Source organism: Podarcis filfolensis (genome assembly GCF_964270895.1).
Source record: "Podarcis filfolensis genome assembly, chromosome: 3".
Classification (NCBI taxonomy): Eukaryota; Metazoa; Chordata; class Lepidosauria; order Squamata; family Lacertidae; genus Podarcis; species Podarcis filfolensis.
The window spans coordinates 103,750,358-103,770,568 of NC_139606.1; the positions used below are offsets into that span (position 1 = coordinate 103,750,358).

At 44.4% G+C, this 20,211-nt stretch overlaps 1 protein-coding gene and 1 long non-coding RNA gene across 5 annotated transcripts; both read right to left on the reverse strand.

The window, feature by feature from the left end:
- Positions 1-4,570: 4,570 nt before the first annotated feature.
- On the reverse strand, positions 4,571-18,080 carry LOC310758659 (heme-binding protein 1-like). Of its 4 annotated transcripts, none has more exons than XM_083605479.1 (7): positions 17,755-17,783; positions 14,990-15,179; positions 13,797-13,960; positions 11,652-11,737; positions 6,559-6,700; positions 6,234-6,417; positions 4,571-5,924 (listed from the first exon to the last, which is right to left on the reverse strand). In XM_083605479.1, the coding sequence occupies exons 3-7, from the start codon at positions 13,942-13,944 to the stop codon at positions 5,750-5,752; spliced, it is 735 nt and encodes a 244-aa protein (XP_083461605.1). In that variant the 5' UTR covers positions 13,945-13,960; positions 14,990-15,179; positions 17,755-17,783; the 3' UTR covers positions 4,571-5,749. The 4 variants fall into 4 exon arrangements, with proteins under 4 accessions (XP_083461605.1, XP_083461606.1, XP_083461604.1 ...); XM_083605480.1 differs by having other exon boundaries at positions 15,044-15,179; positions 17,755-17,773; XM_083605478.1 differs by having other exon boundaries at positions 14,833-15,179; positions 17,755-17,773.
- Positions 7,379-11,645, reverse strand: LOC310758844. The gene is made up of 2 exons (XR_014545997.1): positions 9,358-11,645; positions 7,379-9,202 (listed from the first exon to the last, which is right to left on the reverse strand). It is a non-coding gene; the product is annotated as an uncharacterized lncRNA (long non-coding RNA).
- Positions 18,081-20,211: the final 2,131 nt, after the last annotated feature.

Genomic DNA, 20,211 nt, shown 5'->3' on the forward strand with positions numbered 1-20,211 from the left:
TGCTTTAAGGTTCTAATACTCATCCCAACTTTTCACCCCCAAGAGATGAGCAACACAATTCTTGCAAGGAATAATTATTCCAAGGAAACAGACCAAGGACCCTCCAGTGTACCGTATATTTGGAGGAGTCTGGTTAAGACCTTGAAAAGCGTAGAGTCTGGCTACAGTCTGTAACCAGGGATGAATGAAAGTAGCTTCTATGGAGGAGGAAACCACAAGCCCTTGGGGAAGTAATAAATAAGTTAGTTCCTCTCAGTCTTCCTGACAAGTTGCTTACCAGATGTCTTGACTCAAACCATAACAATAGTCTCTCTGGTCAGTGGGCTTTTTATTTTAGGCAGTCAAGGGTTCCCAAGTAAGTAAAACTGGGAAGTTCAAAATTGGTTAAGTTGGTTATCTGCTGCTGGACAAACTTCTCAACCACTTGGAAAGTTTTCAAGTATGCTCTTGCCATAGGTGGCTTGCTAATCTCAGGTTTGGTCTATGTATATATTTCCCCCCTGCTTATTACCTGCGAGTGTCTATAAATGGTTTCTACATCCTACCCTAACACTTAAATTATTGTTGCATTCATATCACACCTGTATGGGTGGATTTTAGCCTGCGAGGAACATGACATTGCAGTCTCCTGGCCTGAGGATACTTTACAGGGGTCTGCTAAAACCATTAAAGAAACTAGTCTCCAGGCTCTGAGAAGTTTTCCTCTCTCTGATCACTGGCAGAGAAGATCAAAGGGCTCTGAGTCCTATTCCATTTCTTTATTGTCTCAAGCTGGGAACAGCAGGGCGGGTGACAACCCTATTTCCTTTCCAGGCTAGCAACTAGGGATGAGGCTATAAAGATTATAACCTTTGTTCATGTTCTCACAAGATGCTTACTGTGTGGTAAATGGCCTTTGTTACCTCAGGGAGTTTTGCATGCTGTTCAATTGCAGGATAAAGAGCCATTTACTCCCAAGAATTTGCAAACTGTGGCATTTCTTCTTTTTCTCTTATAAAGTACATATGAAAATACTTTGGAGTTTAAGGAATGTTATCCTCACTGAAGGCTACCCATAATACCAGGATAAAGCTGTTCATTTGAACACTCCCACCTGGTAGCTATCACTGCTATTCGCTTCTGAATATTAAGGAGAAAATGTGTGGGCTAATACTTTGATTGAATTATAAGCCTCTATGTAGAATGTGTTTGTGTGCGCATGATTAATTTTACTCCCAAATAAACTAGCAGGTAGTTATGTTTACCCTTTCTTACCCAAGCTGAAGGGAAATGTATAAAATATCATAAACGATAGTTTTGAACACACATACACACACACATCACAATCGGGTTGCTTGTAAAATAGTACAAAAAGCAGCCAGCCTCTTTCTATCACAGGTGAGTTCTGTACTCCCTAGGCGTCATCAGATTCTTTGGACCAGTGGGCACATTTTGATTTCTGAGGCTTGTGGGCGCCAGTCACAAAATGGCTGCCATGGCACGTAGCATAATATAAGCTGGTTGCTGGGAGGGGGTGTGGCATAACACAATTAGACCATATAGTCATTGAGCCCGGAGCTGGAGAAGACAAGCTTGCCCCATTTGCATGTGACAGTCCTTTGGATAGTTGAATATGGTTACAACTCTTGTCACCACTAGCCATATTGGACTCCAACAGCCATCTGCAGGGTCCAGGGTTAGCCACCCTGCCCTAGACAAAGAACACAAAGAAGCTTGCTTGCCAAGGTGGCGACTTTGGCAAATAATTCACTTTGAAAGTCTATGTTTCTTTAATGGCTAGCCTTCATATTCTTATATTATGATCCTGTTTTTCAGGCAGAAACAGACAGTAGGTGCCTCTTCCTTCGGTTGTGATGTTATCTCATACTGAAGGCGGGGGGCATTCCTAAGGTGGAATTAGGGTCAATACCTCACAACTTGAATTCCTGACTCCTTTGTCCTTCCAAGACCAGAACACAGCAATTTAGAATCTCACACTAATACGTTGCCAACCCAGGAAATTCCTGTTAAGCCCCTTCACATCATAAAGAATGCTGACTTTAAAAGGTATCCCTAATACAAACCAATAAACCTTAAAAGATGACTACTTTGTGGACCGAGATAGCAGGGTTGCTGGGTTTGGTTTTTTTCTTGGGCGTTTTTCTAGCTGCACATAAGAGAGAATTTTCATTAGAAGAAGACAGAAGGTTGTGAGGTTCCCTTGGCAGTAGGGGGAACACAGAAATCATTATGTGTATCAGTATTTCCACAGAACAAAGGGGAGTTTTTTATGTCAGAAATATTAATTTAACAATGGAAGGGGTGCCCAAACCAAGCGAGGAAATTCAATTGAACGAGGATAGGGGAATAATGGCTTTCTCTTGGATATGTATTAATGTACTAAGGTGGTTAGGAGGGGAGAAGTATTTTAATGGCTATGCATATCTCCACCACTTGCTCTCCTAGCTTTCTTAATATGGATTGTAAGGGAAAGTGAACCAAATTGAGCATAATGCATTACAGTGGGATTCTATGACGCCCCACTGAATTCAGCAGGGGGTACTAACAACTAGGTAAGACAGCAGACAAAAGGAGGAGAAATGTTTGTGGCCTGGAGTTGGAGAGATGGAAGTTCATATATTAATTCAATATAATTAGTGATATATTTGGACTACTGCAGATGTTTAACTTAAGTCAGGCTTGCACCAGCACTGCAGGATAGCTTTATTTTAAATGTTTTGATCCTGCACTGCCACTTGCTAGATAACCATTTGGGGAGAAGTGGTGCTGCCATTCATGTCATTTTCTAGGCTACTAAAGTATTGGTTTATTCCACTGAATTGTATGGAATATAACTGTGTAGTCTGTGGCCTCACCTATAGCCTCGGCTACAAACCAACACAGACCAAAGCAAGGCTCTACATCTTTTTGGCCTAACTTTTCTAGGATAGGTGCAGTATTTCAATTCTTCTGGGGCTTCTCCTAGCCTGCAGGATTTCACAGTAACGACTGCTAAAAACCTCAAAGTCCCAGGCCCCTTTCAGGTAACTAGGATGCAGGCAGGACTCTTTGTATTCTACAAATCTACACAAAATATAGAATTTGGCACTCAATACAAAATCCCAAGAAGCTTAGTTTTTGCTTTGTATTGGGTTGAACAAGTTTCTAGTCTTGGCTGCAAAAATTAATGGGAAGGTGCAATGCAGTGCCTCACAAGTCAGAGGGGGAATTCAGCTTAGCTCTCAAGAGAATTTTCATTACCTTGAAACTTCCCAGAACCAGCAAATTATGCAAAATAGATGCACATTTGCTTTATCTGCATAACAAACAGATTACAGAATTCACCTTTTCTTGACACAGAACTTTGATGTTTTGTGTTTGCTTTAAATAAAACAAGCCCTATGGCTACACCATCCAGGCCCATTTGATTTTAAAATGTGGAATTAAGCCATACAATTTTTATTCAATTCTTAAAACATGATTGTCTTATTGCTTCTGTCAGGTGCCTGGACTACTGATCTCCTGTTAAGTTTTATCTTCATATATCAAGATGACAAATACATTTAATGCCTCTGCCTTTCCTTCATCATGTGTTTAGGCTTATAACAGTTCAGTATGTGTCTCACAATGTCTTTGGTAGCTGTCGTTTCTAATGTGTTTCAAATACCTTGCTTTTTACTATTTGTGCGTGTCTTTGTGTTCCTGTTAGATCTTTGATTCATCATCATTTCAACAAAAGCCTACTGTTAGACAACAGCAGCCTCTGGAGGAAATGATATTATGTTAAAAAAAACTGACTTACCACTGCAAAAAGTGGCTTAATCTTTATGTTTGCAAACTTCTAAAACAATGATTTAAAAGGTGAGATTGTTGTCAGTGTTAAGAAGCAGCAATCAAATACCAGCCTACAAAATCTGCTTCTTCCACACCCAGGCAACAACACGATACTTCACAAATTACTCCTGAGTATTACCATTGCTGCACAGTATTGAAGTTAGTTCTGCTGAGGTGATGAAATAATGAACCTGGATAGCCACTCTTTTTTCCCCCTTCTTCTACTCACTCCAATTAACTTAAAAGGTTATGCTTCCAATGTCAAGGTTATGGCTTCCAAATAATAAGGCAATGCACACCCTTCACTGCTGAAAAAAGAAAAAATGCATTTACAGACGCGCAGCTGAGCGGGAATTTATATTGGTAAGTGGCTATTATATACTGGCCACAGAACATAACTAACAGAAGCATGTCATCTTATCCAATTTTCCTTGAAGAGGGAAAGACTTTCAATTTCTCATGGTCAGATCTGATCTCTAATGCAGATGTATTCCCCATTCTTGAGTTGTGGAGAGGCACGGTGGTTATTTAGTGCCTTCCCTGATCACATCAGTTTAAGAAGACAGCATGGTGGTAGCTTGCTCCTTTGTATCGAAATGACCTACCTGATTCTGAGCAAGCAGCTGACTTGCATGTCACTTGGATACTCTCTGGGTGTCAGGGTTTTGTGTTGTTTCTGGATCTTCCATCTGAGTGGTGACCCCCACCGGTTACTGGAGTCAAATGTCACAAAAGTCAGTAAAATGAGATACACAGAGAGGGTTGGGCTAGATTTTATTTCAGGTTTGCTTTGTGCTACCAGCCTTCTTTGGGAGAGGACAGCAGCATTCATGAGTGTGATACCAACCAGTCAATGCACAACGCAACACACAGCGACAAAAATGCTGCCAGCAACAACTTAACACGTACTCTGTGGCCTGCTCAGCTTGCACCGAGCCTGCCTGATTGAGAAACAGGCTCATAGGCAGGAGGTAGCCAGTGGGTGGCATTTATCTCTCTATGTGCTCTTGGGAAAACAGGAGGGCTTATAGGCCAGAGATCTCTGCTTCTCAGATCTCCCTTTGAGCCTTAGCCCTTTGGCGGGGATTTCCCATTTGCTCCTGGACAGGTGTTCACATTATTCCAGTCAAGGAAGTCTACAGCTACCTCATCCCAAACTGTGGGAACGGCTCTTCTGCTGTTGGATAACAAAGCTGACTAGCAGCTTCTCATGGCTAAAAGGGATACTCCGAGGCATCAGAAGTGAAATCCGCCTTCTACAAGTAACTTAGTCATAACCTGTGCCCCAGGACATCAGCATTTGCCAGTTATGGGCACGGCTGTAGGCAGTGGTGTTCCGGCCTGCTCTCGCTAGATTCATTTCAGGATTGATACCGAACCCTTGGAATGTGAGCTGTGGGTTGCACAACAGCTACAATCCCTGATACAATCCCCGAGGAGGGGGAAGGGCCATGGCTCTGTGGTAGCGCAACTGCTTTGCATCCAGAAGGTCCCAGGTTCAATCCCTGGCGTCTCCAGGTGGGACCGGGAATGTTTCCCTACCTGAACACCTGAGAAGCCACTGCCGGTCAGCGATGACAATACTGAACTAGATGGACCAATGATCTGACTCAGCATAAGGCAGCTTCCTGTGCTCCTAATGCGCCTTCATCCAAATGTGGCACGGCTGCACTCAGGGCCCACTGAAGCAGACACGCCTTGTTCCTTCCAACGCCAGCTCCATCGACAACACCACAGCACCCCCTGCAGGAGTAGGGTGGAAACCGTCTCGGGGAGATCTGTACTAGTAACTCCTTGGTTCGCGCAGGGGGGGAAGGAGCACTTCATCTATTCTACAGTGAGTCAGGATGTGCATTCCTCTCCTTCAAAACTGCCATCTAAACCGGATCCAGTCACGGAGGGTGGATTGTAATCTTGTCAGGGATTCAAGGTGCTTTCAGTCTGCTCGCCGGATAAACCAGATCTCATTGCGGCGGTTAGGGACGCCAGGGTTCTGGTACGCAGCCACCAAGTAGGTTTCGCGGAGCACATTGTCTGTGGAGCCCAGCAACTCCCAGAGAAGGTGAATCTCCCGTAGGATTGTTTCTTCTGTGGTGGTCCCATAAAACACCCTTTACACAAGGTGAACAACAAAACAATTGCCCATAAAGATCTAGTGCTGTAACTTGTTTCTCTGCTCACCCATCCCTCTATCCTTCACTACATCTTGGAGGGTGGGGGAATTGGAGAGAGCCAGCTTTCTTTCCCGTCTCCATAATAGGATCTCACTTAGCCACTTTCATCCCTGCCCTGCATTCCCTTTCTCCCAGCTAGGATAAGAAAGCTTCCTTCCTTCCTTCCTTCCTTCCTTCCTTCCTTCCTTCCTTTAGAGACCTGTGGCACATAAAACATATTCCTAGCATGCATGAGTCAGGGCCCACCTGGAGATAACCCGAAGTGGTGCTCTCTCTTGTATCTGGATGTCGGGGTCCAAGGGGAGAGGGGGGTTAGGTTGAAATTCTTCAGGGAGGTAATAGGCAGTGATGACTTCTTGAAGCAATTCTGTGCCCTCCTTGTTCAGGTGGATCTCGTTGATCACTGGCACTGTCATCCCTAACTGGCGGCCTAGATAAAAACACACATAGAGACACCAGAGAGTGAAAGAGGAGGATCTTCAGAAACCCAGCTCTGGCCTTTCCAGTTCCAGCGGGTCTAGCTGCTGCAGGCTTCCATGTCCCTGCCACGATGACACGTGTTTCCACATACCTAGGGAGTTCTCCTTGCAGATGTACCGTATTAGTTTCATGAAACCCATAGAGATGCTTTGCTCATATTTGGGTTCTCCTCTGGTAATGCATGCCCATTTCCCAGCTGGGTACAGTCGTTCCTCGTACGCTATCTCCTCACACTGAACCAAGAAGGAAAAAAGAGTTTAGTGAGAGCTAGGCACTCAAACAACACAGGATGGGAATTACGTACTGAAAAAGCTTTGGCACTGGAGGGAAGAGTAACTCGCAGTCCGTCCTGTGCAAATGAAGTTTTGCATCTCCACTGCCAAATATTAACTAATTTTTTAAAAAAGAAAATAGGTTTCTTTAATATTTCAGCTTCTTTGCATTTATAACATCAAGTCATCTCAACACATGAAATCCTTTCCCCCCTCCAATTGCTACAAGCTGCTTAACAAATGAAAGCTGGTACTGCTGCTTATCAAAATATACAAGATAATTGATGTTTTAACTACGGTCAATATTAACTAAATTTATATTCCGCTTTTCCTCCAAAAAGCTCAAGGCAGCAGGCATTGTTCTCCCCACTTTCTGTTTAGCCTAACAACCACCCTGTGAGGTAGGTTAGGCCCAAAGTGAGGTTGCTGGCAGAGTGGGACTTTGAACCAGGTCTCCCCAGCTTTAGTTCAATATTCTACACCACTCTGGTTCTTTGCATGGAATAGCCAAACAGAAAGGCTGACAGTGTAGGCCAGATACATCTCAATATTGTTAGGCAAAAACTGGCAGTTACAAAGAGAACAGAGATTTCTCCTTTGTGACAGGTTGTAACATCTTCTAAGTTTGTTTTTTTTAAAAAAGAATCAGCTGCATTAAAGCACACTCAACACAGCATAAGGTATTAGGATGCTTTTCATTAAGGTAATCATTATTGCTTCTCTAAATCACTAAAGATAATTGGGAAATTCTTCAAAATATATTTGTCAGGATAATAAACAGTTTATAACAATGTCCTATCTACAGAATATACTTTAATAAAAGGCGTCACTGTTTCAGCTAATTGTTCCTGAATTAATAAAAGCATTAACCTGGAGTTCGACAGCATTGAAAAGTTGCTTAAATAGTTATTTTGTCAGTTATCACTAGGCTAGGTTTATTATCCCGGCTGTTACACTAAGACGCAAAGCTCATCCTTTTCTCTTATGAACATTGTAAAAACAGAGCTCGTAACCACAAGTATAACCCAGCCTTAAAGGGTGCAATCTACCCAGGCAAGCTAAACAAAAATTACTAAAGACACAGAAATGAATGATTAATTATTAATGTAAGGGGTTTTTTTTTAAAGCAGGAGCCGGTAAGTCTGTATGTTTATATTATAGGAGTCAAGTTAGCTAGCTCAATGGAAAGTGAGACGGGAGGAAACTCATCAATGCAGGTGGGAAAGAAAGAAAACAACAACTGTACATCCAACTCCTTTTGGTGCAGAAAAAATATAGAAAGCAACACAATGCCTTCAGCAGTCCCAGGAACTATCCTGCACATCTTTGGAGCAACAGCTGTACAGACACATTGCAATGTTTCAGAAGACAGAATATCCAACTTTTCTAAGGCATGCATGCAGTTTTGGGTTGGAACAGGATGGGGGTGGGGCGTGGGGATGAAGTGACTCTTCCATAAAGCATTTGCATGGAATTACTATGGCTAACGAGAAATGAATAAGAAAACTACAAAAAAAAACCCCACCTTCAGAGACTTTACTTCAGGGAGTAAATGCAGAGACAGTAGCACAATTTAACATGGAAGGCAAGCAGTAGTATAATTGCATTAAAGCTGATAAATACCACTTTTATTGCCCTTACTTATGGCCATATAAACTCAGTTCAGATGTAATGACAAACCATGATTTGATGCTGGTTTGGGATCTTGGAATGAGGCAAATGTTGGTCTGTGAAATGAGTTTTTTTGCATTTGGATGAAAACCGGAAACTATGGTTTGACACAAATTAGAAGCTTCTACTTTTAATCTCACCTTGTGTATGAAGGAATGAGAGAACCAAGAGGGAACACCTACTCATTCTCTTAATAATTATTATTGGTTTGTTATTACATCTGAATTGAGTCAATTGAGTGGAAAATATATTTGAAGGATCTAGGTTACTTGCAGGAGCTTGAGGCGACATTCCCACCTCTGAGTGCCTGAAAGTCAAGCTGCACTTCAGGAAATGGATGCAGTTTTCTCACTAAAACTGAAAGCTGACCTTGCTTTCTGACTCCATACAAATACAGGTCCAAGGAATCAAACAAAAGACAAGGAAGTGCTTGTAGATTGACAAATATAGACTTACTGCTGCTTCAACAACCAGGGGAAAACAGAAACTACTTAAAAGTAATTTTCCCTCACATAATATTAAAAATAACAGAAGACAATGCGGAAGACCAGGTGGACTGAATTCAATATAGACATCTGTATTGAAGAATCCCAAGGTAGTGAATGCTTTTGATCCTGTTAGTACTGATATGCAGAGGCTGAGCTAACGTTATGACAACAGGAAGATAATACTAGCAAGATGCCCATCACTGCAATTGGCAGTGGTGGGTGAACAAAAAAGAGGGAGTGTTTGGGAAGGGCACTATGTGAGGGGTAGGCCAGGAGCGGCTAACCTTTCTCAGCTTGAGAAACTCTCTCTGATGCAGTGGCATAGCGTGGGTTGTCAGCACCCGGGGCAAGGCAAGTAATTTGCGCCCCCTAACCTGTGGATTTGCGCCCCCTAACCCTAACCCCCAGATGTTGCGCCCGGTGCGGCCGACCCCCCCTGCACCCCTCACGCTACGCCACTGCTCTGATGGCCACATGCCAGTGAACAGGCACACACGCTCGCAACTCAGAAGAAGAGTAGCTTACACAAGCAGGCTGATGCACATACATTCAGGCAGAAGCATAAACTCAGCTGAAAGATGGGCAGGTAATTAAGTACCCATATCCAAGGAACTTGCCCAAAGGCAGCAACCACCACCACGACCATGGGCATTTTCTTCACCCACATCTTCCTTGCAGCGGAGAGGAGATCTGCTATGGTGCTTCCTGCACCAAAAAGCCAAGTCTCCAACAATAATGTTTGGGGTTGGGGGAAGTAAGCTGTATGCGAGATCCTTCTGACCCCTGGATCCAGCAAGTGTTAAAATATAAACCCTGTGTTGAGGTTATAGCCTGGTGACCGGCTGTTAAGGGAAACAAAGGAAAGGGGCTCTGTGTGAGATGGCAAGTGGGTGAGGCCCCTCCCACAGCTCCTGGTAAGTTAGCAGGACAAAGCTAGAGTTTGGAGTTGAGAGTAAAGTGATGCCAACCAAAAAGAAAAAAGAGAGAGTGAAGTGATGTGATCTAGAGGGAAAGCAGCCAGCTGGAGAGATGAGCCAGAGCAATGCTTGAGAGAATGTTTGATTTCTGTTTGGATCCAAGGGGAGAAACAAGAGCCTTTTGCAGTGTTAATGCTGTGAACTGTGCTATCATAGGCTCAGGCTGTATATAAGAGTAAATAAACCATGTATCATAAAGACACCAAAGTCTCCACTGTGCCTCATTTGAAAAGGAGGCATGAACCCTGGATAAGCACCTGGAGCCATGGGAACTTGGCACACTAATTTTCTAGAGCCGGCAAAGTGCTCTGTTTGCATCCTGTTGTTCTGTGCTTTGGCTGCGCTTGAGAATGATAGTTAGAGATCTCTTCATCAGACACTGGCTGTGTACACGCTATAAAACGCATTCAAAACACATTATTTCCCCTGTAGTTTAACCTAGTTTTTACAATTCCCAGCAACCCTTAAGAAACTATGGTGCCAAGAATTGTTTGAGGGAAAGAATGTGATTTGAATGTGCTTCAAAGGTGTAGTGTACAAACAGCCATTGGTGCAAAACTACAGGAAGCTTCTGTTGACCTACTTATGCTAATCACTGTGCCATCACCAGCTGTGATGCGTTCCGCAGAAATTAAGTTATTGTTCCTCTTTGCAGCCTGCCAAGGACATCACAGGCAGTTTTCCACTAGCACTATTAATAGTGCACCTGGATGCTGAAACATGCAGTCAGGAAGGGATGTTTTTGGGGTGTTTTTACAAGCCCTGGTTCACAGGAAATTGCCAAAAAAAATCTGAAGGCACTTGGGGAAGCACAACAAAGGCAAACAACAACTGAAACTTTTTAAAAGGTGGGGGGTAATTTTGGGTGGTGGTGGTTTAAGTCACCACTGATTTGCTGCCAAAGTGTCAGAAGGTCCCAGTGAGCCATCCCAAAATCTGTGGTAGCCACCCCTGCTATACAGTATGACTGCATCTTACACCCATTTAACTTGCACGATTTCAACCATATGCGGTTGAAGACAGGCCTGCTTGGGGTTATCCAGCGCATAAAAAGCTTTTAAACTCTCTGCCTTGCTTGGGAGGAAAGGCCTGGTCAGAGCACCAGCTCTGGGATGCTTGCTTGAGATGTTGTGGGGCCAACTAAGTGGCCGTGAGAACTCGCACGTGCATCCCTAGTCTCCCAGAGCCCATGCCTTGAGTGAGACTTGCCCAACAAACACAGCAAAGAACTTTAAAACTCTTTCCGTAGTGGGTTCACTTGGGTTACCCAGCGTGAAGAGCTTGTAAGCTCTCTGCCTTGCTTGCTGGGCAAAGCCAGCTCAGCATATGGCTCTGGGAGTACAGAGCATTCTCTCTCATTCCCCATAACCCACTAGCCATGGGGGCAGGGTTGGTCCCAAGGGTTTGGGGTATATGTGGTTTCTGTTTATACACAGATCCTTTAGAAGCGACCCACCTGCGTAAGATTTGATCGTACCATATGCACTTACTCAGGAACAAGACAACTGAACTCAATGAGGCCTGCTACTGAGTAGACAAGTATAAAATTCCAGGAGGACAGATTTTGTACAAGTTTAAGGATGGCAAAAACTTGGAGTGCATTGGAGTGCTGGGAGAGTCACAGATGCTATTCTGAAGAATGTTGGAGGGGAGAGGGACATATTACATGACTTATACACTCTTTTCTCCACAATATACCACAAAGCTATGTCAGCCAGGTATATACACATACATTATTTTATTTACAAACAAGTTTGTATATGTGAGAGTGCTCACCTTCTCATGCTGTGATAAAGTAGCGTAGGGCACAGGCTCTCGAGTCTGGTTATGGCGCGCCATTTGCATTATTGGACCTGCCATCTCTAGCAAAACAGAGTCAAGTAGTGGGGAATTCACTTTAAGACTGAAAAATATCTTTAGAAGTTAAAAAAAAAAATCTGTAGAAGTCTACATTTTTAAAACGAGCAACCCTCATTAGTACCTATAGGGTACACTATAGATCTAAACACGTAAAGAGGAGACATAACAGCATGGAGAGCCACCAGTAATCTAGCTCCCTACTTTCCAGCCAAGGAGGCCTCTCCCTTCTCCAGCTGCTACTACAGGACTATTCAAGAACCATATTCTCCTGCAGGGAGGAGAGAGGTTGATTTTTTAAAAAATCATCTGCTTCTTGCAGCATGTCTTGGTTGTTGTATTATATATTTTCGATTGATGCTGCTTGTTTTAATGGGTGGTATCCAATGCACTTGTTCTGTTCACACAAGGCTTTTCGTTTGTGCAACAGAACTCCTCCCCTTCTTCTCCCCGCACCCTCCTCAAATCATCTCCAGAAGGTTGGAGGAAATCCCAGAACAGATTTAGGGAGCATGTGCGGAGAAAATCAGGTCTGAAGGGCCCTCCAACCAATGGCGGAGGAAGGGGGGTACAATAGGTGCAGGCCGCCCCGGGTGTCACCACTGAGGGGGGTGACAAAAGGCCGGGCGGCACTCACTGCAGGGCCTGCACCACACATCTCTCCTGGGAGAGAAGCAATGGCTGGGGCGCACACAGGCTCCACCCTGCGCAAACGGTCCACCAGCTGCCTCCCCCCCAGCTGTAGGGCGACTGAGTGGGAGGAGGTAGGCAGACTCCAGAGGCCCCATGGTGCACCCCACCCCTGGATGCACCGCCCAGACGCCCGAGCAGCTTCCTTTGCCACTGCCTCCAACCCTCAGGGTGTTGGGGTCTGCAAGGGAGAGGAGAGGAAAACACCATTGCATGAGTGGAAGTTTGTTGCACTAGTAGAACAGCAGCACTGGAGACAACCCACAATTTCTGGGGAGAGCCCCTGTACACATACAATCTTTTAAGGATAAGGAGAACCTTAGCTTTTTAGTTTAGAGGAGAAACTGGATTTGCACAATGCTGAGTGGCTGGCCCTTGTGTCAATCATGGAGCCATCTGTTGTTCCTCCTTCCTAGAGTCAGGCTGTGCACAGCACTGATTGGTTCACTTGTCTTTGTCACAAAGCACCCTCCCGTCCTCTGCTGCAGCACATTTCAAAATTTAAATAAATTCCTTTAAAAGCCTTTTATTAAATCACCAAACAAAGCATTAGAGAAGATAAGCATGACAGCTGCTTATGACCTGCCCACACCAGTTTACTGTGTGCTTGCAATTGTTGGCATTCCCATTTAAATTGCATAGCCCATTAAAACACTACCAATCTCAATGCTTTTCCTCTGTAAATTTGGGTTTACCTGATATGGGGATAATCCATTAAAATTGGGAGAAATTGGGCTCCAAATCACCTCACTTAGGGATGCAGGCTATTTGTTCTGCTCTTTTGGGGTGGGTGATCAGTCATCACTTTCTGCTATTCACCTTTTCAAGGCTTTCACTTTTTTCCAGCTGTGCTCCTATTTTTCTGGCATGCTCCTGAGTGCTCGAACAAAAACCAAAAAACTGCAAAAGTATGTGATGGGACTTTATAATTGCCTGGCTTTTGCTCACTTCCTTGATTTTTTTTTTAAAGGTGCACTCACAACTATCTGCAAGTATGCCCTTACTTGTCAAAACAGAAGCAATAAATTAGAAGTCGGGAACAAACAGAAAAGGGAGTGCCTACTGGTATGAACAGGATAGGCTGAAAGGGCTCCTTACATACAAATTCAAATACATGTGGATATGGACTAATCAGGTCTAATTCAAATGACGGGGGCAGTGGATTAACAGCTAAATAAAGCTCAAATTTGGACAAGCCCTTGGTGTGTGTGTGTGCATGCATGCTAGAGGGGGGAAAAATGAAATGTGGGAACAGTTTTGAGCTAGAGGCTGTGCATGTGAAGGCAGACCTTCCTCGCCTTGCAGATTAAAAATCTACTTCCTCCTCTCTTTGGAGGTGCAGCCTAAAATTGCGACTGGAATGCAAATTCATACCTTGGGGGAGAGACACTTGGTGAGTGCTGGCTACTGTCTCCCAATGAGAAAACAGCCTGTTCTGTTCCTCCCCATCCATTGGTTCATCCTCTTCATCAGGGACCTCATCATCCAGTTCATTCAGTTCTTCAAGTGTAATACGAGCCATAGTAACACTGTAGCTCCTGAAGAAAATGCAACAGAAAATTCTATATCTTGAGCAGTTTGAGTAATGATACCACAGCATCTACAGGGGAAGTGCTATAGGCACAGGATACCATTTTCTTGAGTGCTGTTAAGCCATTTCCCTTCGCCACAAAGGTTTAGGGCAACATAAAGGTAAAGGGACCCCTGACCATTAGGTCCAGTCGCGGACGACTCTGGGGTTGTGGCGCTCATCTTGCTTTATTGGCCGAGGGAGCCGACGTACAGCTTCTGGGTCATGTGGCCAGCCATGACTAAGCCGCTTCTGGCAAACCAGAACAGCGCACGGAAACGCCATTTACCTTCCAGCCAGAGCGGTACCTATTTATCTACTTGCACTTTGACGTGCTTTCAAACTGCTAGGTTGGCAGGCGCTGGGACCGAGCAATGGGAGCTCACCCCGTCGCGGGGATTCGAACCGCCAACCTTCTGATTGGCAAGTCCTAGGCTCCGTGGTTTAACCCACAGCGCCACCCGCAGGCAACATAGGGTTGTATTAAATGAAGTTGTCCTGCCCATCTTCCCATTGACATGCAAATTTATTTATTGGACAGGTTTAAAAAACAAAGCAAAATGGGAGCAATATGGGGCAAGGGGAGGGAAGTCACAAAAATATGATTTCCCATGTGTGGCCAGTTTTTAGACATACTGATTTTGGAAGTGTTCACATGCAAGTAAGTTACATATGAACTTGTGCTGTCTACTCAGGAGTAATTACCATTAATTCCATGAGAATAACTCAGATATTATCAAATTGCAGCCTTTCATTCTCTTATTGAATAGAAAAAGTATTTAAGATTCAATGACCAAAGAAGCCCCCAGTATTCAATATGTGAATAACTTATTTATATACAGCTATCATTCATCTATGTAGATGGTTTATCTTTGAAATGCCTTACATTTCTTTGTGTAATAAATAGTAAAAATAATTTTATTATTTATACCCCAGCCACTCTAGGCGGTTCCCAACAAAATATTAAAAACACAACAAAACATCAACCATTACGAACTTCCCTGTAGAGGGTTGCCTTCAGATGTCTTCTAAAAGTTGTGTAGTTCCTTACTTCACATCTGGTGGGAGAGCGTTCCACAGGGAGGGCGCCACTTCTGAGAAGGCCCTCTGCCTAGTTCCCTGTAACCTCACTTCTTGCAGTGAGGGAACTGCCAGAAGATCCTCAGCGCTGGACCTCTGTGTCCGGGCTGAATGATGGGGGTGGAGATGCTCCTTCAGGTATACAGGCCAAGGCTGTTTATGGCTTCACATGGAGCAATCATATGCATGTTTAGTTTGAAATGTTCTGCTGACTGCTGTTCATACTCCCAGGTAAGAAAAGGATTGCAACCTTAATGATCCTTAATTTCTTTACATATAAACGTGAAAGCAGCTTCCTAAAGTAGTGTTTCATGGGTCTACTCAAGGAACAAGGCATTAATATCTATACAGTGCATAACAATTTCCCATCATTCCACGTCTATTTGACTTGTATGTAGTAAACAATGATAAAAATTTTGAAACTGCTTGGCTAGACTATTATTGCATTCAGCCATTGCTACTAGTTAATTTATGAAATGGAAAATGAGGTAGAAAAATAATTGGCCGTTTTGGTTCCAAGCCAGTTTGCTAGTGGAGTCTGTATGTACAGTATGTGCTACAGACATACATAAATGAAATATATTTATATTTTCCTTGAATAACTCATCTCATATACAGTAGATGTTATCTGTCATTCACATTGGGTTGCATCAGAACAAGGTTATTTGCACTTAGGTACCATTAAAAAATAAATGTTAAAAGTTAGACATCACTTAAATTCTCATTACTTCAACAGGACTCAAATACAACTACTCTGGCTCCAACCCGTTGTTAGGAATTCTTTAGCATTTATAACTGTACACTTCTCCAAATTATTTTGAAACTTCTACAGCTATTGCCACCTCATCATAAACCATATTTTAAAAACAAATTGTTACTATGTCATCACAGATTTATTAGTATTTTGTGATCACAGTATCCTAACCACACCCAGTCAAAGCAAGGATCCTTGAGGAACCTCCCTTTAGACTTTACTACAGTATTATACCTATTTATTTTTTAAATTCAGATTCTGACCAAGAAAAGCTTACCCTTTCTCCGCTTTAACCCTTAAGATAAGGTTATCTCCATTTTACTCTGAGCTCCTACATGGTTAGGTATAACTGCATTAGAAAAGTTATCTTGCCTAATAGTCTGTATAAAACAGTAGGTCAAGATCCACCTTCTGCCCACTCCTGTCTTGAGAGACAGACAACAGTGCACCATTGAAAGAAATAGGGCAGAGTCATAGTATAGGAAGGCACTAGGCAGAAATACAACTGACACTATATTTTCCCTGCTTTCCATCATCTTCATCAACAGGAAGACTCAGGAGATGCAGCTTTCATTTGCAGTCTAGCAATGCAGTGATGGGGAAAACACCTGTTGAATTTCCAGCCATGTGGGAACTACAGGTAAAAATTGGAAGTTTTTGGTTTTTTTTTAACTGACACACCATCAAAAGAGCAGACTGTTCTGTCAAGGTAGGGGGACTGGAACTGGAGATGGGTGCAGGGTCACAAAGCCTGAGGTGCAAGTACTGATTGGGATATGGAGCATAAAAACAAGGCGGGGGTTGGGAAGACATGCTCGAGAGCTTCTCTTGGGCAACAGCTGGAGTCTATGCAGGTGTATATGTTTGGGACAGAGAGTTTTCTTTTAAAATATTTTTTTAATTCCTATTACGTTGAGACACTATGCAGCAAAAACCATTAGACATCTAATATCCTTGCTTTGCATGCAAAAACAAAACACACAATCCCAAATAAAATAAGGAAAAAATAAAACCAACAAGGAAATGACCCACAAACAGGAGGGGACAGAGTAACAAGAGCACTGTAATACCATGAATGAATGAAAGGAAAAGCACTGTCATTTACTTTGGTGTTCCAGAAACGCATAAAAGGCCCACTAAGTAAATTTGTTTCCTTAGAATCATAAAATTGCATAGTTGGAAGGGACCACAAGCGTCATCTAGTCCAACCCCTTTATTTAGTATTGCGTTTCTCTCCTATGTAGATTTTTGTAGTGTGTTTTCTAGCAGCTTTTAAAAACCCTCTCCGTGTTATTGCATTGCTGATTACCTTTCTTATTATCATTCTATTTTTTTTATATCCCGCCTTCTCCCCCCCAGACTCAAGGCAGCTTACAGCTAGAATCAGCTAAAAAAGAAAAGCAGGGGGAAGAAACTAAAAAGCAACCCCTCACTAAAAAGCAATTGAATACTAATAACGTCGAAAAAACAACGCCACGGTACACTCGCATTCGCAATTTCCTTCACTCCGTGCACCCGTGTTTCGAACCCGGGAGCGTCTAAACAATTTAAGTAAGCCAACGAAGGAGTGAATAATAATATAGGAACGAAGGAATGAGGCGACAGAAGCCGCTCCTGAGGGGCTCCAGGTGAGACCGGGGGGCGGGGGCTGCTCTCCTTCGAGTCACAGGTAAGGGGAGCCCAGGCGGGCCTCCCAGGTAACGGTGAGGGGACGGAGGGCGGAGGCAACTGCCATCCTGAGGGACGGCAGCCAGATGGTGGGAGAGGGAAGAACCTGACCCTCAAACTCCGCCCCCGCCCAAACCGCCAATCCCCTTCAGGGGAAGAAGCGCGCGCAGCTCCCAAGCCAGGAATAGAGGAGGGGGTCTCGGGCCCACTCCCCTATTGGGTTGGGTAAAGGGAGAAGCAAAAGGGGGCGAAGCCCTTACCTGTCACTTCCTGCGTTCTCCGGCCGACCCCGGAAGCGATTCCTGCCCGCCGAATGAAAAAGAGGCGGGAGGCCGAGCGCGAGCCGAGAACGCTGTGTGGGGCGGGGGTGGGAGGAAGGGAAGGGCAAAGGGGCGGGGCTCCGGGTGACGTCACCGAGTCGGCTTTCCCACCAACGCCTTCTTCTTCTCCTCCCAACCGCACAACTTCCAAGGGGAAAGGTCTTAGGAAATCCAACCGAGATTTCCGGTTTCCATTTGCAGCGGGTGGAAGGAGGGGCAATGTTCGTGCGGGGCAAAGGCGGAGGAATCATAGAATGGTTAGGAGAGGGGACCCCCAAAGGTCCTCTAGTCCAACCCCTTGCAAGAAGCAGCGGAACGGTTGTTTAAATGATGCATGTGTTTATTTATTTATTTTTTAAGTCAGCTGCGGGAACGTGGGGAAGCAGAATCGAACCATTGGTCCATGGGCATTTCAGATTTGTCGAAAGGCGTGGACGCGGTTAGGGGCTCGGCAGGGTTTTCAAGTGAGGATTCCTCCCAGCCCCGCCTGGAGATGCGGGGATCGAACCCGAGACATTCTGCACGCAACACAGGTGCTTTACTAGTGAACCACGCAGGGTTCCCAGGTGTATTTGCAGTTATTTGAAGTAAGCGCCGCATCCGTCTCGGAAAGCGGCACAAATGACACCAGTCAATGGAGGATGTTCCCCACGTGCAACTGACACGCGTCCCGTCCGGCTCCTGTGTTCGTTTTCCAGTGCTCCGCGACGAGTAGCACATTAGGTTGAGATACAGCGAGAACGGCATTGCCTACTGATTTTCTACCTGTTGTCCACACCTTGAAAGCCGCAGTGCTGCATTTAGGTGCGCCCTTCTTTTGCCCTACCTACTATGAAAGCACATTTCTCCATGAAAAAATAATCATGATGTGGTATCTACTTCCACAACATTTGGTTACAAGATAAATGCAAGCATTCGGTGGGTACCATTACAGAGCTACAGCAGTTGGGAAGGCTACACCTGTACCTGTCTACCATACCGGAAAGCCCCTTTTAAAGGCTAAAAGAAACATAGAATTGTGGAGTTGGGAGGAGTTCCAAGAACCATTTAGTCCAACCCACGTTGTTGTTTTTTGGGGGAGTGGGGGGAGTGCAGAATCATTTATCACTCAGCAGGACTACACCTCAATGCATGAAGAATGTGTTTTGCGATTGTCTTAGGCTCAGCCTTTTGTGTCTCCAGTTCAAAAGAGTGCTTGTGCAGTTATGGAATGCTCTCTCCAACCTTGCCATTGTTTCCACAAGGTCATTTTTGTTTTCCTAGTCATTAGGGCAATACCAGTTATTCCATATTGTATTGGTAGGTCTGTTTCTAATATGTTAAGTCATATCATTGTACCTTTTGGTTGACTTCTTTAAGTAGAGAGCAGTGCATAAATTTTATAAGCATAAATCTACTGCATGCTGCTGGTGGTTCAGAACCTTGCCCCCCCCCCAACCCCATGGGCCAAGTTGAGCAGGGGTGGGTGGGGCTGCCCACCTGCCAATCATTTTATATTACCATAGCATCAGGTGATCCGTTTTTGCTTGCGTGGTTTGAAATTAAACTGTGTGAGATCAATTGTCTGCTGGTGCTTCAAAGCGCCATGTATGGCATTATGCAAGCACCAATACTAGGCTGATTTATTTATTTTTTTAACATTTATGTACACACCTTAAGTAAAAGACCACAGTGCTTGCAAAGAGGCATGTATGGCTCTGTATAAGCATCAACTATAAGCTGCACTGTGGCGCTGTGGGTTAAACCACAGAGCCTAGGACTTGCTGATCAGAAGGTCGGCGGTTTGAATCCCCGTGACACGGTGAGTTCCGTTGCTCGGTCCCTGCTCCTGCCAACCTAGCAGTTCAAAAGCACGTCAAAGTGCAAGTAGATAAATAGGTACCGCTCTGGCGGGAAGGTAAACAGCCTTTCCATGCACTGCTCTGGTTCGCCAGAAGTGGCTTAGTCATGCTGGCCACATGACCTGGAAGTTGTATGCCAGCTTCCTCAGCCAGTAAAGCAAGATGAGCGCCGCAACCCCAGAGTCATCCGCGACTGGACCTAATGGTCAGGGGTCCCTTTACCTTTACCTATAAGCTGCATTAGATTCCGTACAAGCCCTGGGCTTTGAGGGTGCTGCTGATCAGTGGTGCCTCCAAACCCCTTTTTGACCTAGCCATGTCTTCCCTTGCCCCATACCTGACATCAAATGTCAGGCAGGTGGGTTTGACTTGCTTCAAAATGGCTTTGCAGGTCAAATAGGCCTGGTTTCCCCACCAGCTGCCAGCCCTGTGCCAAGATGAACTAATGGTCTGACTTGGTGTAAGAGACCTTTGTGCATTCAAACCACACTATTCTATTTTGAATTAAGAGGCGAGGTGATGCGCTCATTTAACACCCCACCCCGCTCCCGGTAAC